We start from the raw sequence: 23112 nt of genomic DNA, 5'->3' as shown, positions 1-23112 counted from the left end.
AAAAGCCCCAAAAGCCCCCGGGCCCCCCCCCCCCCCCTCAATACCTGGAAGGAGGCGTACTGCCGGATGCAGAAGGGGTGGGTCAGGTTGCGCGTGATGGTCTGCTCGCAGAAAACGTGCTCGGGGCACTGCACCACGCCAGACTTGCGCATGCGCTTGAGGGCAAAGGTGCGGCCCTTGGCCTCGTCACGCGCGACGCAGACGCGGGAGAAGGCCCCCGTCCCCAGCACCATGCCCTCCGTCACCACCAGCTGCCGGCGCGGCGTGCCTGAGGCATGTGTTGCGAGAGGGGGGGTCGGCTGGAGCTGGGACGGCGGCGCGGGCGATCGACCGCGCCCAGGCCGGCATGGTGCGGTGCCGAGGGCGTGGGCGCCAGGGCCGCAGGCGGGGAGCGACACGCCTCCCCCACTCCCCCACCCCGCTCACCGCCGGACTCGGCGACCGAGGTGCCCCCCAGCTCCTCCACCTCGTCGGCGTGGCCGCGCGTGCGCACCACGTCCCACTCCCCGCTGCCGTGCTGCTTGCGCCGCACCACCACCTCCGCGGGGATGCGGGTGGGGCCGCCGCGCGCCTGAGGGTGCATGATGGGTGAGACGTGGGTGGGTCCGAATGCATCATCCCCACGCCTCTGAGCCCTCGTTGTGACTCCCCTGTGCACCGGCAAGCAGTCATCCCTCCCCCCCCACCCCCCACCCTCGCACCCTCCCCCCCCACACAAACCCATGCCCAAACTCCCAAAACACCCCCCCACCCACCACACGCACCTGCAGCTTGAGCAGGCGCTGGTTGACCACCTGCGGGCTCTTCTCGCGCTTGAGCAGCGCCTCCAGCGGCCCCAGCACCGCGGTGAAGGTCTCCCTGCCCAGCACCAGGCAGACGAGGCGGGTGACCGACTCCACGGTGGCGGCGCGCGGCACGTTGCCCAGCAGCGCCTGCTCGCCGAAGAAGTCGGAGCGGAAGAGCTGGTTGACGCGGCGGCGCGAGGCCGCGCCGCCCGCCCCATCGCCGCCCCCGCCCCGCTCCTCCTGGTACACCACCGCCTCGCCGTCCTTGATGATGAAAAAGGCATCGCCCGCGTCGCCCTGGCGCACCACGGTGGTCCCCGGGGGGAACACCGCCTCCTCCGCGGCGTCCACCAGCACCAGCTTCTCCTCCTTGGTCAGCGCCGATAGGATGGGCACGGAGTTGAGGAAGAGCTCCACCTGCTGCGTGGCCGTCTCCTGGCCCACGCGGGCGTGGGCGCGGAACACATCGCGCTCCAGCACCCAGACCACCGAGTCCTGGGTGGCCGCCACCGTGGCGCCGCGCGGCGAGTTGTACATCAGGCTCACCTCGCCAAAGGTGTCGCCGCGGCGCTTCATGTTCACGCGCAGGTTGGCGCCGCGCCGGCGCTGCAGCACCTCGAACTCGCCGGCCGAGACCACGTACAGCTCGGAGGCGGCCAGGCCTGAGCATGAAAAAGGAGGGAGGAGGGGGGGGGGGGTGGGGGGTGGAGGCTGTGGTGAGCGCCTGAGAGGCTGGTGGGGCCTAGGCCCTTGCTGGGTGCCAGGGGTCCTACCCAGCCAGCCAGCAGGATGCAAGACACACCCAAAGGCACGGCGCCACACCTGTGTCCCCCTCCCGGATGAGGATCTCGCCCGCCCCGATGCGGCGCTCGTACATGTCCCCCACGATCTGGTTCTGCATGTCGTCGTCCAGGTGGTTGAACAGCAGCATCTTGCCCAGGCATTCCTGGGGAGGGGCAGGGGGTGGAGGGGGTTCGACACACTCTTTGGGGCCCTGCTTGCACCGTTGCTCATTCCTTTCGAAAGGGTCTTTGCGGGGCATTGCTCAGGAGCCCAATGCCTGGGTCATTGGGGGCTGGCGCCAGGATGCGCGTGGCCACCGTCCTGAGCGCATCCCATGCACCCAGAGCAGAACGCACAGGATGACGCCATCAGGCTGTCATCCGACCAGCCCAAAACCCGTGCGACACCCGAGGCCCGCGGCTCCACCGCGCACCCGAATGAAGGGCCAATCCTCCTTCTTGGCCAGTTCCGAGGCTGGCCGGGCGCTCGGCACCTTGCGCCGGGCCTCAGTCACGGCCTGCTGCCGCCCAACGTCCTGCCCCGTCTCGAGGCCATCGGAGGAGAAGGCGTTCCCCATGTCGTCCTCCTCCCAGCTGTAGTTCGATCCGTCGTCAGACCCTGACTCGCCCAGTCCCTGCAGAGCCGCCTCGCTCGGGTCGACGGGCGCTGGGTGCTCTGAGTACGCCAGGGCGAGCCTCTGTAGCGCGGGCTAAGGCGATCACACTCAGGGGGGCGAGGTGTGCTGGGACAGATGAGCGTCCCGAGGCACTATAACCCTGATTCTCCAGGGATAGCCCCTCCTATGCTACTGGAAAGAACGGGGGCTTGGGGTTACGCGCAGAACATCCGGGAGTAGATCCGCCCGGCTCGGATGTTGGTGCTGCGGGTGCTGGGGCTTGCTGGAGAACACCCGGCCAACACGTCCACGGTCCGGGATCCCGCACACCTTCAAGTCAATCGAAAGTGGAACAATCAAGCACTATCCTGGTGAGTGTTTGAAAGTGCCCTCCAAGGAGTCGAGAGTCCACAGCGCTGCTCACGATGAAGGTGGACCCCGACAAGTTCCTCACCGAGCTGAACAGGATGTTTGAGCGGCATGAGAAATCAGGGAGTGTCTACGTCACCCTCAAGCGATGTAGGTACAGAACGCAAGGCTCTTGTCCGCTGGTGGCGCCCTGCGCTCTGCACACTGACATCATCCCCGCCCCCCTTTTGTGCAGCCAATGAGAAGCCCAAAACAAAGGCCGACTGGAGCCAGGTACCTTTTAGATGTCTGGTTAGGGCCACAGATGGCAAGAGGAAGATAAGCACGCTCCTGTCGGAGAAGGAGCTGGCACGATTTCGAGACTCATACAGCACCATTCTCAGGGTAGGCTGGTGTTTTATCTGGGTATGCAGAAGCATGCAGGGCCTGATGCTCGTCATTCGAACTATGATACCAGACGCGATCTTCCTTACGAATCTCCAAACAGGCACACACACATGCTCTGAAGCGAAGAGAGCGGACTCGGGGACCAAAGGCATGATGTTTGTTTTCACTCCTTTGATCGATGCTTAATCCACTGGCTTGACTGCAAGGCCAAGCACCTGCTTGATACAGAACAAAGCTGGGCTGCTTTTGTTGTGGAGGTCCACTGGCATGCGGACCTCGTTGTCCTCTCCAGGCCCTCGGTCCAGATCTCAATCCTTGGATCTCAGTTCGAGCTCCCTCATGCTTCAATCTGGCTCCCCCTGGATCCTGTAGATGTGCCTTGTTCCCCAGGGATAGAGTCGAAGAACTTGGCTCACCTGTGCATCGTTCTGCCCGACTATGCTGTTAAGCCCGACACACTACCATGAAGCGGGGGGGCATCACTACGCCCCCCTGGCGAGACTGCTTTCCATATCACTTGGGAACTATCTCGGAGAAGGGATGTTGAGTTATCAGTGCTACAAATAGCCTTCATCTTTCCCTCAAAAACGGTGTATGACACTTGGTTCAGAATCCTTCCCAGCTCGTCGAGCTGTGCCCATCGAGTGCGCGTGCGCGCAGAGTGCATTTCAATCGCGAATGCATCCTGTGTCAGCGAACACACGCATACCATCCTTTGCCCGCTGGCTACCACAGACCCAAGCCATCATTCAGCTGCTGCCATGCCGAATCGCTCAAAGTCGGCGCCGTTCAGTACACACGCCCGAGGGGTGCCTCTGTTCGACAAAAACAGGTTTGTGGACCTGCCCCGACACCTGGCCAGGGTGATCTTGGACTTCCGGGACCTCTCCTCCTCCATCTTCTGGTTCATCTCCTGCCAAACCTGGTACACGCTGCACTGCACCCTGGTCACCATCTTCAGCAGTGAGTGGGAGGGGACTTTGTCCATTGAGGAGAGAAAGGGTGTACACTGGGGTTTGATGTCAGGCCCGCAAGCAGGTATTTCCTGGCAGGTTGCCATCGTGCAGAACTCTGCGCTTCACATTCTGAATACCTACTCCTCAGCCCCATCCCAAACCCCTCCATCGCAGCTGCATTCTTTGCGTTCTTCCAGCCTAGTACACCCCTCTTTGCCTACCTGGACTGGACACTCATCTGCTTTGTGATCGTGCTGCCCCTGGTGGGATTCACCTTCTTTGCCTATGCGCGCAAGGAACGCTGCCTGGATGAGCTCTCCAAAGGTGCGCTGTGCTGGGGTGAGGGTCTGTCAGGGTTTGAAACTGATTTGCTGCAGCGGTGGTTGCCAGAGCATTGAACCTGATGACTTCCTCGAGGATTGCACATAATATCTTTGCTGCAGCACTGCTGAGGCAGGACCTCTGAACATCTCCTAACCCTTCCCCACCAACTCTCCACGCAGTGAAGCTGCTGCTCATAGGAATATTCACGACGCATGAGGCCGAGAATGCCGTCAGCGACACCGCAGACGGAGTGCGGGAGGCCATCTTCACCCTCATGGAGGCCATGCAGCGATATTTCCTGCCCGCCCGCTTCTACAGCCGGTATTACCCATACATGGGCTTCCGGAACGCCATGGTGGGTATGGGGCTTGTCTTGTATATGGGAAGATGAGGGTGCTGGGCTGCGAGGGTCTCCACTGGGGCGGGGCCATCCATGGTTTGGGGGGTTGCCGCTGGCCTGCTGCGCTCATTCAGCCTCGGCAGCTTTGTGGCTCCCTGGGATGAATCCCCCGATGACATGCTACACAAACACTGAGCGAGCAGTAGACCTCTAGCGAGCGCCTGCCTGGCCGCGAACCTCTGTCCACACCCACTATGCGCCTTGATTCTCCAAATTGGCTGGCTACACTGCCCCCAATCCAACCCCTCATCCCTTTGCCCACCGCAGATCCAGATCGCAATGGACCGTGCCCAGTACGTACGAGAGAGCCGGGGCTGCCTGCGCCAGCTGGAGGCGGCGACGAGGGTGCTGGGCACCAGTGGTGCCCAGCACCCGGTTCTGGTGGCGCAGCAGCACGAGCGCGTGGCCGCGCTGGCCTACTCCCTCGAGCGCCTGGCCAACGTCAAGGAGTTCCGGACGCCCCAGGGCGCACGCAGCGTGGCCCGGCTCTACGTGGGCCTCATCATCCCCATCTTTTTCGGGCCCTACTGGGGCTGGGTGTCCAATCAGACCAATTTTGGCTTTGCCTTTTTCTTCAGCATTGTGGTGAGGGTGCAGGCAGGGGGGTGAAGGGAGTTGGGACAGGAGAGGGGGAGGGCATGTGCTGGCACGCTTGGCAGAGTGTGGCCTGCTTGACGACGAGCTCCTTCACGTCAGCTGAGGCTAGGCAGGATGGTGCTGGATGGCACTTTGCGAGTCAGCTCCGCACCACCCCACCCACCCTTCTCCATCTCGCCAGCATTGCTGCCATGTCATTCTTCATGTATAGGAACGTATTCTCAATGTATGGACTGTCACAGGCCCTGTCGTCCCCACCCTCCTCTCCACCCACCCACCCCTCCCAGTTGGAGATGGCGCTTGTATCAGTCTTGAACCTGAGTCTGGCCCTGGAAGACCCGTTCGACAACCTGGGGATGGACGGCGTCTTCATAGATGAAGCCTTGTTCGAGGTGCAGCAGGTGCTCAACGGCGAGGATGGGGCGGCGAGCGAGGCCGTGACCGTCGCAGCAGCTGCCAGCCAAGTGCCAGGTGCTTCGCACAAAGACCCTGAGACGGGGGACTTTGGGAATGCTCAGGGCGAGGAGGGCATGCTGTAAATGGTGTCCCCAGGGAGCAGCCGCGGGGGAATGTAGAGAGAACTGATGGCGGGACCAGCGCAGCGAAGGACGACTTGTACGAAAGAACTGACAGAGGTGCCCGTCGGAGAGTATACTGCTACTTCATCATCGATATATCCCCACCTCCTTTGTGTTTTGTGTACACCCCTGTCTGTAGCCATGTCTCGGGAGGGAAGGAGGGACAGGGACGATGGAGGCGGCAAGACCAAAATCTCCCTCCTGGTCCGCAACCTGCCCCTGGATGCCAGGTTGGTTTAAGCAAACCGATGATCGATACGAATCATGCATGATGTTCCCGTGCGGTGTGGAGGGCCTCCGGTCTCCCTCCCCATGACCCCATGCTCTTGCCCCCCCCCCAGGCCCGACGAAATTCGTGTGAAGTTCGAGAAATACGGACGCGTGCGCGATGTCTACCTCCCACGTGAGTCTCTAGCATGCCTTGGTCGTAATGTCGCCCCAGTGGCGCTGCTGCGGCGTGGAGCGACAGTCCGTGTTGTCCACGAGCTCACTGTGCCCCCTCCCCATCCACCTTGCAGGCGACTATTGTGAGTAGGGAACAGAGGACTCATGCCCGTGTCCAAGCACCCGCCGTTGCCTCACTGTCCTTACCGTGACGACACCCTGCACTTGCTCAGCAGTGACCAAGTCCATGTTCAGTCCAAGAGATCACGAGCTGACTTGAAGTGCCCCTCCATGAGCCTGTCCAAGTCGAGACGATGCTGGGTGCATGCCCCGTCCAACCCCAAGCACGAGCCCCTGGAGCAGACCCTCCCAGCCCCTGCTTGGCGCACGCCTGATGGAAGTTCCCCTCCCTGCAAAGCACAGACTCTGGTCGCCCCAAAGGCTTTGGGTTCGTGGAGTTCCTGGACGTGAGGGAGGCGGACGACGCCATCTACCACCTGGACCGCACTGACTTCATGGGCCGCGAGATCACCGTCATCCACAGCCGGGAGTCGCGCAAGACGCCCAACGACATGCTTGCGCGCGAGAGTGAGTCCTGGACCGTGGCGGGGCCTGGTGTGGGTGACTGCGTGGAGACGGCTGTCGGGACGCGGAGGAGGTGGGCGGGCGGGTCCCACTCCCCGCACCTCTAGCTCCCTCTTCATCCTGCTGCGATTGACCTCTCTACACCCCACGCCGTTCACCCACGCCACCCCACCCGTCCCAGGGGATGCCCCTCCTCGTGGCGGTAGCGACTATGGCCGCCGGGGCGGCCGCTCCCGGAGCCGCAGCCCCTCCCGCGACAGGAGGCGGCGCCGATCCCCAAGCCGCTCCCGCTCCGGCGACCGGCGCCACGGCCGCTCCCGCTCCCGGTCTGCTGGCAGGGATGGGCGCAGGCGGTCCAGCCGCCGCAGCCCCAGCCGAAGCCCGGTGAGGACGCGGTCGCCGCCGAGGCCTCGATCCCGCTCACCCGCTCACCGGTCGAGCCGGAGATCCCTGTCCAGGTGAAGCAGGGGAGTGAACCGTGAGCGCGCTCCCTCCCCGCCCCTCCCATGAACTGATGCTGGGTGCTGGTGCCACTCCTTGGCTGCGGTTGGCCCTCACAGCACCACAATGCACCTTCCTGACACAGGGGAAGGAGCCCGAGGTCACGCTCACCCCCGCCCCGCATGGCATCCCGCTCGCCCAAGGCCTCCCCACCAGCCCGGTCAGCATCCCGGTCGCCGGCACCTGGGTCGCCCCGGGCCACAAGGTCGGCCTCCCCCGCCCGCTCGGCATCACCCTCGCCGAAGCCCATGTCTGACGATGCCTGAGCTGACAAGAATGCTTGCAAGAAACTGTAAAACGGCTGTGGGACGTGGATAGGACATTTTGTTGTGCAGGTACTGGTGGGGTCCAAGGAGGGGGGGAAATGTAGTATCCTGAGCCTGGGGCGAAACCGGCATGATGCCGGAAAGTAAACACACACCCCGGTGCCATGGCTTGACTATTAATACATGCATTGCAATTCCAATACACAGAGACAAGATTTGCTGGGATGGAAAAGGCGGTTCGCTTGATGCAACCTATCACCCGAAGCCCGGCGGTACACCTCTGCTTCCGAGCCGCCCGCCCCGCCATGGGCCGAGCCTTGGCATCTTTGGGCACCAGACGTACCTTCAAGGTGTTTTCAATGGCTCAGGAGGATGAAGGCGCCTGGATGGTCGTGGGCCTGGGCAACCCGGGCCAAAAATATCATGGCACACGACACAATGTGGGTTCGGTGGCTGACTCTTCAGAGAAAATGCACTGTATTTTGAGGAGCAGACTCGTTCAGAAGATGTTGCCGTCCATTCATACCAATTCGCTTTGATGTGGACTGGGATGTGAGCAGCATCTGCAGTGCCTCTGTGACCAGGACTTGCACCGCGATTCAGCTTGTTGGGACTCAAGGACCCCCATCACCTTGCACACCTGTCCACGCAGATCGGGTTTGCGCTGGTAGACAGCCTGGCCATGTCCGAGGGCATCTCCATGGACAAGCAGCAGGAGAAGGCGGCTGTGGGCCGGGGCACCCTGGCCGGCCGCAGCGTCATGCTCGTGAAGCCCCAGACCTTCATGAACCGCAGCGGACAGAGCGTGGGCGCCCTCGCGAGGTACTACAAGGTGCCGCTGGAGCGCGTCCTGGTCGTCGCCGACGACCTGGACACGCCGCTGGGCGCGCTGCGCCTGAGAGCCAAGGGCAGCAACGCGGGGCACAACGGCATGCGCAGCGTGCAGAGCGCGATGGGGGGGTCCACCGCCTTCCCGCGCCTGCGCCTGGGCATAGGCCGCCCCGCCGGCGGCCGCGATGTCGCCGACTTTGTGCTGCAGGTAGGCACGGCAGGAGCGGCGGGGGGGGCGGGGCCTGGGGGTTGGACCCGCATTCCTGTGCGGATGTTGTTGACACTGTGGTGGGGCCGTTGTTTTTCAACCACCCCGGCCCGGTACCAGCCTCCGTGCTCCCATAGACGCTGAAGAGGGAATCGAGCCTCGACCTGCGTACCTCTTCCCCACCCACCCCTCCTCTGCAGCCCTTCTCGCGGCAAGAAAGGGAGGTGGCCGAGGTGGGCCTGGCAGAGGCGGTGGACGTGGTACGGGCGGTGCTGACCCTGGGCTTACAAAAGGCCATCTCAGGGGTCCGGGTCGACGCCCAGGGGAAGCAGTATGCCGTGCAGGCCCCGCCCAAAGCGACCGGCACCAAGAGGAAGGCAGGCACGGGCGAGGCGGAGGCAGCATCGAGCACGCCGCCGGAAGCTGTCGCGCAAGTCTGACCGCAGTCCTCCCTGTCACGCCTGGCCTCAGTTTTCTCTTCAGCAATACATCGTGCATATCCCGGCTTGTAAAACATGTGCAGGGCAAAGATGACAATCAGTCAAGCGGTTTGGGGGGAATGGTGTGCAGTGGGGATGGCAGGGGCCAGGCTTGGCACTCCTGGCAGGAAGGCCGGCTCTGGCCCCACTCCCACCCCGAGGCGTCGTGTGTCAGGGCTCAGCGTCCTCGCCCCACCCCTCGTCTCGATCCTGCTCCAGCACTCCCGCGATGCGCTGTTTCAGGTTGATCTTCAGCTCCCGCGGCCTGACCCAGGGCCCTGGCAGGAGGGCCGCCAGCCCGCTAGGCTCCTCCGGCTCTGCAAATAGAAAGGAGGAGGGCAGGGGTGGCGGCCAGGGAGGAGGATGCGGAGCAATGGTGCAAAGATGGGTGTGGCTGCCCTGCGCTCCCCGCTTCCTGTAGCAAAGACACCCTCCCAGTCCCTCCCCACCTTCCCAGGGCTGCAGCTCGTCCACCTCCCAGACCACGACCTTGCGGGGCGGGGCTGCTTGGGCACGCTGCTGCTGCCGCCACCGCGCCGCCTGGGCATGGGAAATAGGGTGGGGGTGCAGCAGTGGTGGGCCTCGATTTGTCTGGCGCTGGCGATTGGAGAAGGCATCCATGGCGCGCAGTGTACATCAGCGGAGACGCAACAAGCTGCGCGGGTCACTCCGCCCCGCAAAACACCATGGACAAGCGCCATCGACCACCATCCTATCCACCATCCCTGGCTCACCGCGGGGGGGAGGTCGAGGGAGGCCGCCATGAGGGCATCCGACAGGTCATCGCCCACAGTGATGCGCTGCGCGGGCTGCGTGTCTGCCAGCGCAGGGGACGGCGGCGCGGGGGGCTGCGCCGGCACGGCCGGTCCGTCGTTCCCTCGTGCCACCTGGACTCGGGGCGCAGGTCGGTCCGCCGTCGGAGCGGCCCTCGCGGGCGCGGCGGGCCGCTGCCGCGGGGCCGGAGTGGGCCGCTCGGCACGGTGCGCGCTCGGCGCCGCCCTCCCGCTGCCAAACACCCCTGCGGCCAGGGGAGGCTCCAGCCTGGCCGCGGCTGCCCGGCGCTCTGCAGACGCCGGCTGTGAGGTTGATTTGGCGGTGGACGGGGCTGCGCTTTCTTCCTGCGCCTCACCCCCAGCCTCCTGCTTGCCGCCCCGACGTGCCTGCGGGGTGCCCCCCGCCAGCGCCGACAGCATGTTCCAGCTCCCGGCGTCCAGCCGCTTGGCCCCCGCCGCCGCGGCGCGGGCGCCGGCGGGGGAGGGCGGGGCCGCGCCTCGCCGGTCGGGGGTCAGCACGGGGGAGGAGGAGATGCTGGGCTGGTAGCCGTCGTCGCCAGCATCCAGGTCTTCCACCTCCCCCGCCGCCTCGGCGTCGTGCAGGGCGAGCAAGGTGGCCTCCAGCCTCACCACGCCTGGCGAGGGTTTTGTGTGGCACAGTGGCCTGGCTGGTGTCGCAGCCAGGAGCAGACTCACTCACAAGCATCGTCCTGCCTCCCCAAACCTCGAGCGCCGGGTATTGCAGGCATGCCATGCACCCCGCACCTCGAGCAGCATCGCCAGGTGAGTGGGCAGCGGCCTCGACCTCCACACACAGGACCAGGTCGCGGCAGCCGGGACCCGCCAGCTGCGACAGGGCGCCCGCCGCCGCCTGCGCGGCCATGCGCTCCGCTGCCTGCGCAGGCGTCGAGCATCGAGGTGGTGTGCCGTGCACGGCGCCGGCATCGCGTGACATGCCGGTACCACTGCCGACCGATCCTTGCATCCAGCGGCCCTTGGGACCTCGATCAGTGCATGTCTGGCCCAGAGTTCGAGGCCAAGCCTCCTTCCCCTCAGAAGCCGGTACCTTGTGCTGCTGCAGCGCACGCTCGCTGCCGACGTCGACGCCCAGGGCCAGGGGACTAGGCAGCGTGAGGCAGCACAGCACGCCCCGCGTGTCACCCAGCACCCCGTCCAGGAAGGGGGAGTCGGCCGCGGCGCGCACTGCATCTGTGGCCAGGTGCATCAGCGCCTGCGAGTGCCATGGGATGGAGCTGGGCGAGCACCTGGAAGGGAGTTTACTCGCAGCACAGCCCTTTTGCCTGCCTCGGGGCGAGCAACCCCCGAGTCCTCTACCCGGCTGTGGCTGGCCCCACCATTCCACTCGACCCAGGCACTGCGCGCTCGGCCCAGCAATGCACTGAGAGGTCACCACCTCCTCACACCAGGAAGACGACACCCCCCCTTCACACACACCTTGGCCGGGGAGAGGCGTGAGGTCTCGCTGGGGGGCATGCAGGCCTGGCCCCGCCCCGTCAGGGCAAAGCCCGGCCGCGTCAGCAGCTGCTGCAGGGGTGGCGGGAGGAGGCGCTTGAAGTGGCGCAGCTCGCGGCCGTGCCACATCAGCGCCCCGCGCTGCGACTTCAGGATCTCCCGACTCTGGGAACGGGCGAGGCGTGGGTGGGGCGCGCTTGGCTCGGTGTGTTCGGCTGATCGGTGGTCTCCGTCAGGCGCGCCACACACTGCACAGGTGAACAAAGCCGCGCCGATCGCGTCAGCGCCCCGCACTCCTTTGCCGCGCCCAGGCCGGGGCTCGACATCGCTGTGCGCCCAGGGACCCTCCCCCCCCTCCCCCCCCACCCCCCTTCTGTCCCCACCTGCACCGCCTGCAGCACGCCGCGCACGGCGTGCTCCAGCGCCAGGTCGGCGATCTCCGTGGCCTGCGCCACGGTCACCGCGGCGCCGCCGCCCCAGGCCTGCATCAGCACCTCCTGGTCCACCAGCGCGACCAGGTGCGCCGCGGCGCGGGCCTCGGCGGCGGCGCGGCGCGCCGCCGCGCCGCGCACCCCGCCCTCGAAGCCGAAGGGCAGGGCCAGCGCGGCGACGGTGAAGTGGCCGGCCTCGCGCAGAGCGCGCAGCGTGCGCAGCAGCGCCCCGGGGGCGCAGGAGGCGGAGGCCACCACCAGCGCGACGCCGCCGTCGGCTGAGCCCACGTTGCCGCGCCCACCCGCGTCCGAGGCGGGGCGGCCCACCAGGGCGGCCAGCGCCTCCGGGGGCAGCCCGGCACCGGGGTCGCGGGGTAGGGTCAGGCGGTGCACACCGGGCGCCGCCGGGGGGGGGGCGCCGGCCTGGCCCTCGACCTCGCAGGCCCAGAGCTGGGCGGAGACGGGGAGCCGGGGCCCCCGCGCCAGGGCGTCCAGCACCGCCGCGCCACGCCCGCCCAGCCCGACGATCTTGATCTCCAAGTCCGGCCCGGGGCCGGGGGCCGCGGCGCCTGCGCCAGGCGGCGCGGCGCGGGGGGCGAGGGGGCTGCGGCTCGAGGGGCGAGGCACGGCGTCGTGCGTGGATGGTCGGCCGTGACCCCCGCCGCACAGGGAAGCCGCCGGGAAGCCAGCTCGCTGCGATGATCTCGGGTCGCTCCCACGGGCGTCCCTTGAGGACCGTGCTGGGCGGCATGGGCGCTGGCTGGTGCCAGAGGCCTTCTTATGCCCTGCACCGCGGCGACCTCGAAGCCCATCCAGGCCCAGTTGGCCACGGGTGGCGAGTCGCGGACGTGGAGGTCCGAGCGCAAGGGGCGAGCTCGCTGCGGCCATGGACGCCTGTGTCGTGAGCATGCTCCTACTCAAGGGTCTACAATGAACCCGATGGTCTAGTGGCCTGGCAGGTCCTTCAAGAAGGTGGAGGGGTCGGGGACTGCGCCGTTGAACTCGGCCTGGGAGAAGTCGAAGCCGGGATGCTGCGATCAAAGGGGAGGGAGTGATGAGGGGTGATTTGAGGGGGATATTACGGCGGGGCTTGGGGGGGCTGCTGGACCAGGAAAGAGCGCGCTGACATTGCCAGGGATCTCTCGCATGTGACGCTACACACCCGACTGGTCCCTCCAGTCACTGATGCAGGTCAGCGGCACAACATGCTCGCCTGCCACCAGCCCGCCCTCACCTCTGCCTGGAAGCGCTCCAACATCAACCGTTTCTGGTCAGTGGTCTGGACGTCGGGCGAAACCTCGTGCCCTGCGATGGCAGCCGGCCACGTGACCCCCGTCTGTGCCTTCACCAGCTGCAGCACCAAGATTCCGTCCTCTGAGGGGATGGTAGATTGGATTGGGGTGTCAATCATGTGGGTGCGATATGCCGCCCAGAGCAAGCACGAGTGAATATCACACACTGCCCCTTCCCCCTTTCCACCACGCCTGAGCCAGCAAAGCCAATAATCAGCGGCTCACCGACTGTCCACAAGGAGTCGGAGACCTTGATAGCGCCAGCCAGGTCCTTCTGTTGGACACAGGCAATGGGCTGTGATGAGTCGTCTGCATGTATGCATCATTATTCCTCGAAACAGAATCTACATCGCCGACCATCGCTCCCACATGAGGCCGCGTCACAGTATATAATCGATAAGATTTGATTCAAACGAGAAGCTCATTACCCCAGAGCGGTGGACTCACATCAAGGTAGGGCGGGGTGTTTGCTAATCCCACCGTGAGCCTGGCGGTTGTGAAAGAGACTGCCAGGTCCTTGGCACGAGCTCCGGGAGGTAGATCGATGAAGATGTTGATGTCACTGCGTGCGTGTGTCGGCGGGATGCTTGCCTTCAATCGTGAATGGCAAGCTTGGGCATTGAGGCTACCACACTAAGCTGAAGACCTGATTAGCCGGCGAACACATCAGGCCACTCATAGGTCTCATACAGGATCGCACGCGCACCTCAGTGTCTGGTTCCACTCGTATACTTTCTGGCCGTTGTGCACGTACGCGTGTGTCTCAGTCGGTGCGACCCTGTCCATTCCTCGGGCTGGGGATCCTAGGCCCAGCTCCCACCCGATCCTGGGGTCGCGCTGCACCCCGTCCAATCTTAAATGAGCTTCCGCAAACAATGCATATACGGGGTGGACTGTCAGCAGTGTAGCTAGGCGCACATGTCACAGCTCTGTTTTCAAACTCATGCTCATCTGCGCGCCCGACTGGATTGGCTCCGCTCAACTTGATCGCAGCCCTCGATCTGGGGTAGCTCGGCACCAGCGGCCAAACGGCTGGCCCCCCGACATGGAGTGAGAGGTCTATTTCGCTCACAGAAATGTATCAATCTAAGAGTGCGAGTGCCTGCTGACGCATATTTCACAAACGCCGAGTACTTGCTTGAGAAGGAGGCCGGGCTCGTCGGCAGGTGGCTGCGACGTGAGGTAGGCACCCAGCCCTCCCTTCGCCACAGCCCTGAATCCTGGCGTCGGTGTGAGAGGGAGGGCGAGGTCCATGCCGCCCTCCCTCCCCCTCCTGGGTCCGGCTTCCGGCACCAACCCCAGCCTCCTGCGCGCTTCCTCGCCGGCGTGGCGGTGCTGGCCGAAGCAGGGCACGCACGGAGGCCTGTGCCGTGCCCCCTGCGTGGCCCACCCATCCGCTGTGGGGAGGAACATGTTGGGGCCTGACCAGGCCACACGCGCTGAGGATGCCGACGGCATGCCCTGCCTCGCCCATGCCTCGCCTCCCCACCCGCCAGAGCCTTCTGCCGCCCTCACACCTGCTCAACACGACATCGCATCAACACCCAGAGACCCTGCGCCCCTGGATGCCCTGGCCGACGCAGCGGGGGAAGCTGCCCGGGCCACAGGTGCCCAGCCCCGGGCGGCAGCTGCAGCTAGACCCCGGCGGAAGGGTAGTGCCATGAGTCCCACCCAGCGCGCCGCACTTTCAGAGAGTCTGGAGGTCCTCAAGGCCGACATCGACCACCTGCGGGCCCTGGTACGCCCCGACTCCGTGCCGGGCCCCGCCGCTGAGGATCCGGGCGGGCTGGAGGACAGCCAGCCGCCGGAGGTGGGGCTGGGGCCCTCCGTGAGCCTGGGGCGGCTGGCAGACGCCGATGTCAAGAAGCAGCGGCGGCGGGACAAGCCGAGGAAGGCCGACAAGCGGCGGCTGGCGGACCGCGACCCTAACCCCTCCGCCGGGCCCGGCGTGGGGTCGACAGACGCCACGGCCCCGGGGGGCCCGGCGCTGCTGGCGCACTCGCCCCAGCCCTCCGCCGCGCTGGCCATGCCGGGGTCGCTGGCCGGCGCTGATGCGGGGGCAGGGCACGTGGGCCATCGCAGCAGGGCCTCCGTGCGGGCGGAGTGGAAGAACATCATGCGCTGGTCGCGCTTGTTCAAGTGCGCAGGCGTGCGAGGGGGGGGGGGGCCCGACGACCAGGGGCGCTGCCTGCCAGACATTCGGCACGCTCCCCTCGATCCCATCCACTCTTGCCTCGTGCCACCTCCTCATCCCAACCCCAAACTCCCCATGAACCATCGCAGGCTGCGCCGCATCCGCCGGCGCGGCACCGCCCTGCGCCTGCGCAAGGTGGTCGTCTTCGGCGGCGGCTCCTTCGGCACCGCGCTGGCCACCGCCCTGGCGCGCCAGCACCCCGACGCCGTGGTCTACATGCTCCTGCGCGACCCCTACCTGGCCTGCGAGATGAACGAGGGCCATGTCAACACGCGCTACCTCCCCGCCTGGGTGCTGCCGCCAAACATCGTGGCCACAACCTCCGCGCGGGAGGCCATCGAGGGTTCGCAATATGCCATCCACGCCGTCCCCGTGCAGCAGACGCGCTCCTTCCTGCAGTCCATCAAGGTGGGGCGGAGCTGGTGGGATGGAAGCCGGGGCGCCCGGGGGGGGGGCCCGCACCACGGCCGCGCTCTGAGCTGGGTCTGCGCTGTCGGCGGCTGCCCTAGGGAAGTTGGTTGCATGGGCAGTGGGGATCTGCACCGCCAGTTGTGGACCCGCCCATGTTCAACCTCTGCAACACTCGACAGCACCCCCTCACCCACACGCACCGTGCAGACGCTCCTGCCCCCCACCCTGCCGCTGGTGTCGGTGAGCAAGGGGCTGGAGGTGTCCAGCGGGCACGTGCTGTCGGATGTCATCCCGTCGGCCCTGGGCCGCAAGCAGCCCACCGTCTACCTGTCGGGGCCCAGCTTCGCGGCGGAGCTCATGGACTCCAAGCCCACGGGCGTGGTGGCTGCCTCCAAGGTGGGCGGGCGGGTGGTGGTGTGGTCAAGGCGCAAGGAGGGTTGCTGGGGGGGCTCGGCTCCGTGGCGGCCTCGAGGTTGGCTTTGGGCAGGTGCCCACACACGCTCCGGCCACGGCGTGTGCGCCTCCAGCAGCGAGCGCGCTGCATTGCTGTCGACCCGTCTTATCCCGGGTCTCGACCAGACCAGCAATGTCCGGCGACGGCAATTGCAGGCCTCACACATCTCCGCACCCCTCACCCCCCCCCCCCTTCCCCTTTTCCCCAGGACAAGGCCCTGGCTGAGGCGGTGCAGCACGTCTTTGCCTCGCCCACCTTCCGCGTCAACACCTCCACCGACGTCGTCGGCGTGGAGGTGTGCGGCGCCCTGAAGAACGTGCTGGCCATCGCCGCCGGGATCGTGGAGGGGCTGGACCTGGGGCACAATGCCATGGCCGCCCTCGTGGCTCAGGTGCTTTGAGGAGGGGTGGGGGGGAGGGGGAAGGGGGTTCTCGGGGACGCAGGACGGCGTCGACGAGTGCGGGCTCTGCGGCGGCCATGCACATGCTGGGCGCCCACGCCGCCTGCGTAGCAGGCCCCGCACGCCGACGCCACCCCACGACTCCACCCACGTCACCCCACTGCCTCACGCACCGCCCCCGCCGCCCACCCTACACAAAGGGCTGCGCCGAGATCCGGTGGCTGGCGGAGAAGATGGGCGCGCGCGGCGCGACGCTGTCCGGCCCGGCCGGCCTGGGCGACATCATCCTCACCTGCTACGGCTCCTTGTCCCGTAACCGCTCGGTGGGCGTGCGGCTGGGGCGGGGCGAGCCCCTGGCTGACATCCTGGGGTCCAGCCACCAGGTGGCGGAGGGCGTGGCCACCGCCGGGGTGGTGGTGGGCCTGGCCAGGAAGTACCGCGTCCAGCTGCCGGTGCTCACCGCCGTGGCCCAGATCCTGGACGGCCACATCAGCGCGCGGGAGGCGGTGTTCGAACTCATGAACCTGCCCCAGGTCGACGAGTAGCGACGAGGGGGCCTGGGGCGACCCCGGGCGCCGACCACCGCGGGGCGGCGCTGGCGGGCGCAGAGTCCGCTCGGCGCCCCGCCGGTCCCCCCGCGGATGGGGGGTGCGCAGTTCACCACCGACCCCCGCCCTCCGCCCCCGGAGCTCGGCGCTGGAGGCTTGCAGGCCCCGAGAACAACCCACCCAGCCCCAACCTCCGACGGCGTCCTGTGCATGACGCCATTGTTTTCGACCCCCTGTGCAGTAGCTCTGTAGCGAATTGACAGCGTTCTTTGTCACGTGCATTCCCCCGCTTCCTCTGTTTGACTTCTCGCCCTGCGCGCGATACCCCCTAAAATCCTGTGGACGCTTATTTTCGACGCTTGCAGCCGAGGGATGAAGGGGGATCTCAGAGGGAAAGCAAGGCAAACAGGGGGACATGCGTGGGCAGTCTGACAACAAGAAAACTGAGTGCTGCCGATCAGGCCCCTCACTCCTTCATTGACTCGGCCAGCTCGCGCAGGGCCTCCTGCTGCTCCATACGGAGCACGGCCTGAATGCTGTCCTCCAGCCCCCCCTCCAGGATCTTGTTCAGGTCGTAGTTGTTCTTGGTCCGGTGGTCTGGCGAGGATGTGGACAGGGGAGGCTTCGGATTGAAGGAGGAAGGATTGAGATTTGCACATGGTGGTGGATAGAGCAAAGGGTTTCTCGAGTGTTCACATATTCAAGGGATTGATCTGCATCAAGCTGACAGACTCGTACAGGCACCACCACCACCACAAAAATGCACCTGACATCCGACTGTCTTTAAAGTTGTACGTCTTGATCTTCTCCGATCGGCTGCCGGTCCCAATCTGCATGCACAGACGGCCGATTGTCGGCATGGAGGTTTGTTGCCTGGAACTTACTTTGTTTGATTGAGGCGATGCATCGTGCCACGCCGGGCATCTGGGGCCAGCGGGGTGGATGCACGGCGCAGCCCCTGTCCTGTACCCATCATCCCATTATCCGAATGCCCCTGAATCTACACAAACAAGCCCGCATCCACCTGGCTCCTGCGTCGCGCGGCCACCTCCCCCCGCTGCTTCTCCAGCTCCAGCTCGAAGAGCTTGGCGCGCAGCAGCTGCATGGCCCGCTCCCGGTTGCGCAGCTGGGTGCGGTCCTCCTGGCAGAAGATGCGGATGCCCGTGGGTTTGTGCATGAGGTCGATGGCGGTCTCCACCTTGTTCACATTCTGGCCGCCCGCGCCCGAGGCACGAGCAGTGGAGATGTCGATGTCCTACGGACGTGGGTGAGGGGTGGGGGAAGATGGAGGGTTTGATGTGGCGTGCAGGAGGGGCCGAGGCCGCGCCGAATCCCCTGACACCCCCGAGAAGGGATGCAAGCCTCATATTTGCCGCACATGACTCCGCATCCAGAACCCTGCCCACCCTTACACCCCCCTATTCTCCCATACACACCCCAAGTACACACCTTGGGGTCGATCTGGACGTCCACCTCGTCCACCTCCGGCATGATGGCCATGGTGGCTGTGCTGGTGTGCACCCGGCCAGAGGTCTCGGTGCTGGGCACGCGTTGCACGCGATGCACGCCGGACTCATGCTTCAGCTTGCTGTACACCCTGCGGGGATGGGATGCGGATGGTGGCCCACCTCAGGGCCCAGGTGCTGGCTTCGCTCTGCTGTGGACACCCGTCCCAGCCCTCAGCCCATCCACCTAGATCGCCCCCCCAGCGCCCGGGCTCACTTGTCCCCCGTGATGCGCAGCACCGCCTCCTTGTACCCGCCGCCCTCCGCCAGGCTCTCCGACACCAGGCTCACGCGCCAGCCCTGCAGCTCGGCGTAGCGCTGGTACATGCGCACCAGCTCGGCGGCCCACAGCGCGGCCTCGTCACCCCCCGTACCCGCCCGCACCTCCAGCATGATGTTGCGCTCGTCCAGCGGGTCGCGGGGGAGGAGCAGCAGGCGCAGCGCCTCCGCCTGCGCGCCCAGCCGCTCCGCCAGGCCCTCCACCTCCTCGCGCGCCATGGCCTCCATGTCGGCGTCGCCCTCCGACTCGCGCAGCACCTCCCGCGCCGAGGCCAGCTCCGCCTCCAGCGCGCGGTACCGCTCGTACCCGCTCACCCGCTCCTGCATCTCCGCCGCGGCGCGGGCCAGGCGCTGGTACTCGGTGGGGTCGCCCGCCACCGCGGGCGTGGCCATGCCGGCCTGCAGCTCCGCGTGGCTGCGGGCCAGGTCCTCCAGCTTGGCCAGCACGTAAGGGTCCTTTGTTTTTTGGGGGGGGGGTTGTTAGGAGGTAGGTGCTGTAAAGAATGACGCAAGGTGAGGGGATGCCGCCTGCCGGCCCATGGGAGAGAACAGGCGATCCACCACCCCAACCCGATTGCTACCCACCGCTGCGGCCCTGGCGACGATGTAATGCCGGGGCGCGACGCGAGGTGGATTGGCGGGGCATGCGGTGCTGGGAGTGAATGGCCGAGGCCCTGCACAGGATCGAGAGGGGCGCAGGGAGGGCATGGCCGCGGCGCCCCAGGCCAGGGCACCCGACGGCAGTGCCGGGCTCATGATGAGCGTCGAGACGCCTGGTTAACAATCCTGGTCGCGCTGGCGGCAGACACTCATGCGTCCTCGGTTATAGATAAACACAGTTTGATGCACATATGAAATGTATCGTGGCGAGCAGTCAGTCGCTCCCAATTGCATGACTGGCGATAGCTCGGTCGCACGTTATCTGGCCGGTCTTCGCGCGCGCACGGGTGTTGACTCTAGCATGTGCCCCACTACACTGCATGAACTTCAGCGGGAGCCCCTCTTCGTCGTATTCCTTGATTCACGACTGCTTGCATTGCTTTAACACAGATACTGCCACGGCAGCGGCCAGGTATACGAGTTGGGGCATCAGAGACGGAATGCCATGCACTCCTCTCCTCTCCCCCGAGCTGGGCTGAGCTCAGCCGGCGAGCGCGGTGGCGCCCGAGATGATCTCGATCAGCTCGGTGGTGATGGTGGCCTGGCGCGTGCGGTTGTAGGTCAGCGTCAGCTTGCCCAGCATCTCCTCCGCGTTCTTGGTGGAGGACTCCATGGCCGCCATGCGCGACGCCTGCTCGCTGCAGTTGTTCTCCATCAGCGCGTTGTACAGCGTGGAGGCCAGGTTGAACTCGGACAGGTTCTGCAGCAGCTCCGCGCGGTCAGGGCCCTCAATCTCGTACTGGTCCAGCAGGCCGCCGGCCTCGGCCTCCTTCTCCAGGGACTGCAGGGGTGATGGGGAGTTGGAGGGTGATTAGACGAGCCCAGGCGGGGCCAAGTGCGGGGTACATATGCGCCAGTGCCGCACAAGACCTCCCCACCAGCCATGCTCACTTGGTGTCTTCCACATAGACCCACCCAGCAGCCATCCCCCCCGCCCCCCCTCCCCCCCACTCTTTGCTCCCCTCCACCTCCCGCTCACGTCTGGGGAGAGCACGGTGGCGATGGTGGGCTTGTAGGAGATGGCGCTGTGGAAGCGGTTGAAGATGAGGCGCGCCACGTCGAACTCGGTGGTGTTGATGCCGTCGGCGATGGCGGCGGCCTGGGCAAAGGTCACGCGCACTTTCCCCGTGTCCGCCACCGTGGAGTGGATGGAGGCGCGCAGGTCACGCTGGAGCTGGCTGCGCCCCTTCTCCCCCAGCACCACGATGGAGTGCTCCTTGTCCTCGCCGTCCTCGGCCTTGATGCTGGCACGCGTGTACTTGCACACCGTGGTGTTGATGCCGCCGCACAGCCCCTTGTCGGAGGTGATGGGCACGTACACGTTCTTCTTGCCCTGGGCATCGGGCAGGTCGCCCAGCAGCTTCAGGAGGGGCTCAGCGATACCCCGGGAGTTCATGGTGTTCACCTGCGCCGATCGCATCTTGGAGGCGGCCACCATCTTCATGGCCTTGGTGATCTTGCCGATGTTGGCCACCGACTTCATGCGCTGCTTCACTGCACGGAGGTGGCGTGGGAGGGGGAGGGGAGATGACAAACCCGGGCCCGATCGCGCGGGGGGTGGAGTCGGCGTAATTCTTGCTTTACACTACCTCCAGGCCAGCATACCGAGCAGGGTGGAGGCATCGCGAGCTCCCTCGACGGCCTCCCTGCACGGCACGGGGATGGGACAGAGGTGACTCGACCGGGGAGTAGCGGGCACGCACACCCACGCTGCCGGGCAGGCACACTCCGAACTTACTCTGCGACAGCGAAGCTGGGCTTCAGTCCCTGCACCGCAGGCTCGAGCTGGCCCTGCCTCTGGCAGAGCCTGCTGCCGAGGCTGTGACCCGCCCGCCGCAGCATCCTTCCTGATTCCCCAGGCTCTCGGGGGGTTTGCTAGGAGTGAACCGTGCGTGTAAGGGGCTGGGGTTTGGCACGAGAATTGAAGGGTGGGGGGGGTCACATGTCGCTGCGCCCGTGTCTCTGAAAATCGTTTGCCGGGGTCTAAGTAGCGCGGGAAGGATGGTTGCCTGGTGAGCAAGAGCAACCGATGACTCGCATCAGGTTCCTCTGACTGGGAATCTCGAATGTAAGATCTTACAGGGAGGCAGGTATCAGGCTCCGGTCGATGAGTGTACACAGGGCGGGGAACCTGGCTGCAGGCGGGTCTCTGCACCCCAGGGGTCCCCCAACCCACCCTATCGCTTGCGCTCCGCCTTCCACTTAAACACGCCCTTCTGCCCGCCGGCCTCCGCCGGCGTCAGCTTTCGTTTCCTGCCCTTCCCCGCGACCTCCTTGGCGTACGCCATGCGCGCCGCCAGTGCGCTCAGCTTCTCGCCCCGCGCCTGCCGCTGCAGCAGCTCCTTGTACGCCGTCGCCCGCCGTCGCTCGCTGCGCGCCGCCACGCCCGCCAGCGTGTCGCCCTCCGCCACGGGGGGAGGGTTGGCCAGCTGTTCCGTCCTGGGACGGTTAAAGGCGCGCCCTACCAAGTCAGGGTGGGTGTCGAAGTAGGCTGCGGGGTCAAAGGCGGCCGCCTCCTCCTCGCCATCCACGAACACGGTGTGCCGTGGCTTAGCCATGCCAATCATGTGCAGGGAGCTCCTCAGCCTCTCCACTTTCTGAGGCAAGGGATGGGCGAAGGGTGTGGTTTCGTGTGAACGTGTGTGAGATTCCGAGGGAGAGGTAACGATGAGGAGGGGACTGACTGCGGCTTTTCAGTGTGTACGACAGGACCCCACAACAGCATCGTCCTCCCACCATCTACCCATCCGCCCCACCAAATCACCTTTGCCTCGGCCTGGGCCTTGAGGGTCAGGTAGCCCACGTCCTGGGTCTTCATCAGTCGCAGCTCCTCCTGGGAGTACCTGTTGGGCTCGCTGGTGCTAACCACATGCACGCCGTCCTTGGTCCGTGCCTTCTCCATCGCAAAGTAGAACTCATCTGGGTTGCGGGCCTCCGCCTTGCCGCGCAGAACCTGAACGAAGGAGGAGGGAGGGAGGGAGGGCGGTCGTGCGCTGGTGTCCATCGCGGAGGCTTGGCGGTGAAGGTGTCATGCCTGCAGGACTGGCAGTGACTGCAGACTGACGGTCCTGCTGCAATCACGCAGCCTCCCAAGCCTCACTGAAACAGAGACACCACACTCCGCCCACCCGGATGGCATCCTCCTTTTTGTGAAAGTCCTTGGCACGAAGTAGGTAGTCCTTTTTCTTCTCAAGGAGCCCAAACTTCCGGCGTGCAGTCCTGCGGTGGGTGCAGGGTTGCCGTCCAGTGCGCTGCGCACAACGTAGCGACGCGCACAACGTATGCACAATGTCACACAACAACAAATTGCGTTCACTCACGGCTGTGCACGCTCCTTATGCGTTTTACGCTTCACGGCATTCTTCAGAGACGCGCTCATCGCGCCTGGCCCCGGGCGTCGCCCTCGCCAGCAACACTGCCCAGCTCCACCGCTGAACTGTGGGTTATATGAAACTAGCGGTTTGGAGATTTATATGTTGTTCCAATGGATCAGGGGGCGCTGAGGGATGCTTGGTGCTCTCCGCTCGTCGACTTCTTCATGCTGTGCTGTGGTGGCCAGGTCACCCCCCCACTCCCCCTTCCAATGCGTCCGACTCTCAGGGGATGTTTGTACCAATAAGCTTGCCCGCGGCAACCTCGCGAT

At 65.6% G+C, this 23112-nt stretch overlaps 10 protein-coding genes across 10 annotated transcripts in view; 3 read left to right on the top strand and 7 right to left on the bottom strand.

The window, feature by feature from the left end:
• Positions 1–2145, bottom strand: part of F751_6750 (cGMP-dependent protein kinase 2) — a gene marked incomplete at both ends in the record, with an annotated part of 4527 nt that extends 2382 nt beyond the window's left edge. The window contains 5 exons of the mRNA XM_011397273.1: positions 45–268; positions 427–571; positions 765–1447; positions 1608–1731; positions 2002–2145. Coding sequence (XP_011395575.1) covers positions 45–268; positions 427–571; positions 765–1447; positions 1608–1731; positions 2002–2145 — 1320 coding nt within the window. The remainder of the gene's footprint in view (positions 1–44; positions 269–426; positions 572–764; positions 1448–1607; positions 1732–2001) is intronic.
• Positions 2146–3701: 1556 nt separating this feature from the next.
• F751_6749 (hypothetical protein) lies at positions 3702–5756 on the top strand (the record flags this gene model as incomplete). The annotated part of the gene is made up of 5 exons (XM_011397272.1): positions 3702–3903; positions 4071–4220; positions 4400–4575; positions 4888–5205; positions 5505–5756. The coding sequence occupies 5 exons, from the start codon at positions 3702–3704 to the stop codon at positions 5754–5756; spliced, it is 1098 nt and encodes a 365-aa protein (XP_011395574.1).
• A 180-nt stretch (positions 5757–5936) lies between these two features.
• F751_6748 (Peptidyl-tRNA hydrolase, chloroplastic) lies at positions 5937–9010 on the top strand (the record flags this gene model as incomplete). The annotated part of the gene is made up of 8 exons (XM_011397271.1): positions 5937–6025; positions 6137–6198; positions 6314–6322; positions 6603–6767; positions 6946–7148; positions 7351–7470; positions 8184–8471; positions 8771–9010. The coding sequence occupies 8 exons, from the start codon at positions 5937–5939 to the stop codon at positions 9008–9010; spliced, it is 1176 nt and encodes a 391-aa protein (XP_011395573.1).
• A 210-nt stretch (positions 9011–9220) lies between these two features.
• On the bottom strand, positions 9221–12477 carry F751_6747 (hypothetical protein; the record flags this gene model as incomplete). The annotated part of the gene is made up of 9 exons (XM_011397270.1): positions 9221–9366; positions 9499–9589; positions 9784–9936; positions 10342–10457; positions 10588–10717; positions 10889–11053; positions 11278–11460; positions 11679–12068; positions 12394–12477. The coding sequence occupies 9 exons, from the start codon at positions 12475–12477 to the stop codon at positions 9221–9223; spliced, it is 1458 nt and encodes a 485-aa protein (XP_011395572.1).
• Positions 12478–12670: 193 nt separating this feature from the next.
• F751_6746 (NudC domain-containing protein 2) lies at positions 12671–13804 on the bottom strand (the record flags this gene model as incomplete). Its single annotated transcript, XM_011397269.1, has 5 exons — positions 12671–12757; positions 12961–13100; positions 13244–13292; positions 13499–13580; positions 13725–13804. 5 exons carry the CDS (start codon positions 13802–13804, stop codon positions 12671–12673), a joined length of 438 nt encoding a protein of 145 aa, XP_011395571.1.
• An 874-nt stretch (positions 13805–14678) lies between these two features.
• F751_6745 (Glycerol-3-phosphate dehydrogenase [NAD(P)+]) lies at positions 14679–17022 on the top strand (the record flags this gene model as incomplete). Its single annotated transcript, XM_011397268.1, has 6 exons — positions 14679–14966; positions 15027–15157; positions 15302–15620; positions 15831–16019; positions 16286–16468; positions 16678–17022. The coding sequence occupies 6 exons, from the start codon at positions 14679–14681 to the stop codon at positions 17020–17022; spliced, it is 1455 nt and encodes a 484-aa protein (XP_011395570.1).
• F751_6744 (hypothetical protein) lies at positions 16630–17442 on the bottom strand (the record flags this gene model as incomplete). The annotated part of the gene is made up of 1 exon (XM_011397267.1): positions 16630–17442. The coding sequence occupies one exon, from the start codon at positions 17440–17442 to the stop codon at positions 16630–16632; it is 813 nt and encodes a 270-aa protein (XP_011395569.1).
• A 49-nt stretch (positions 17443–17491) lies between these two features.
• F751_6743 (Peptide chain release factor 1) lies at positions 17492–19565 on the bottom strand (the record flags this gene model as incomplete). The annotated part of the gene is made up of 6 exons (XM_011397266.1): positions 17492–17622; positions 17792–17855; positions 18050–18280; positions 18475–18622; positions 18748–19265; positions 19395–19565. The coding sequence occupies 6 exons, from the start codon at positions 19563–19565 to the stop codon at positions 17492–17494; spliced, it is 1263 nt and encodes a 420-aa protein (XP_011395568.1).
• Positions 19566–19950: 385 nt separating this feature from the next.
• On the bottom strand, positions 19951–21311 carry F751_6742 (ATP synthase subunit gamma, mitochondrial; the record flags this gene model as incomplete). The annotated part of the gene is made up of 4 exons (XM_011397265.1): positions 19951–20250; positions 20464–20963; positions 21075–21115; positions 21208–21311. The coding sequence occupies 4 exons, from the start codon at positions 21309–21311 to the stop codon at positions 19951–19953; spliced, it is 945 nt and encodes a 314-aa protein (XP_011395567.1).
• A 335-nt stretch (positions 21312–21646) lies between these two features.
• On the bottom strand, positions 21647–22848 carry F751_6741 (putative U3 small nucleolar RNA-associated protein 11; the record flags this gene model as incomplete). The annotated part of the gene is made up of 4 exons (XM_011397264.1): positions 21647–22066; positions 22234–22422; positions 22598–22688; positions 22790–22848. The coding sequence occupies 4 exons, from the start codon at positions 22846–22848 to the stop codon at positions 21647–21649; spliced, it is 759 nt and encodes a 252-aa protein (XP_011395566.1).
• Positions 22849–23112: the final 264 nt, after the last annotated feature.

The sequence above is a fragment of the Auxenochlorella protothecoides genome (assembly GCF_000733215.1).
Source record: "Auxenochlorella protothecoides strain 0710 unplaced genomic scaffold scaffold95, whole genome shotgun sequence".
NCBI lineage: Eukaryota > Viridiplantae > Chlorophyta > Trebouxiophyceae > Chlorellales > Chlorellaceae > Auxenochlorella > Auxenochlorella protothecoides.
The sequence above is the reverse complement of the archived record's forward strand: the minus strand, read 5'-3'. Positions and strand labels throughout refer to the sequence as shown.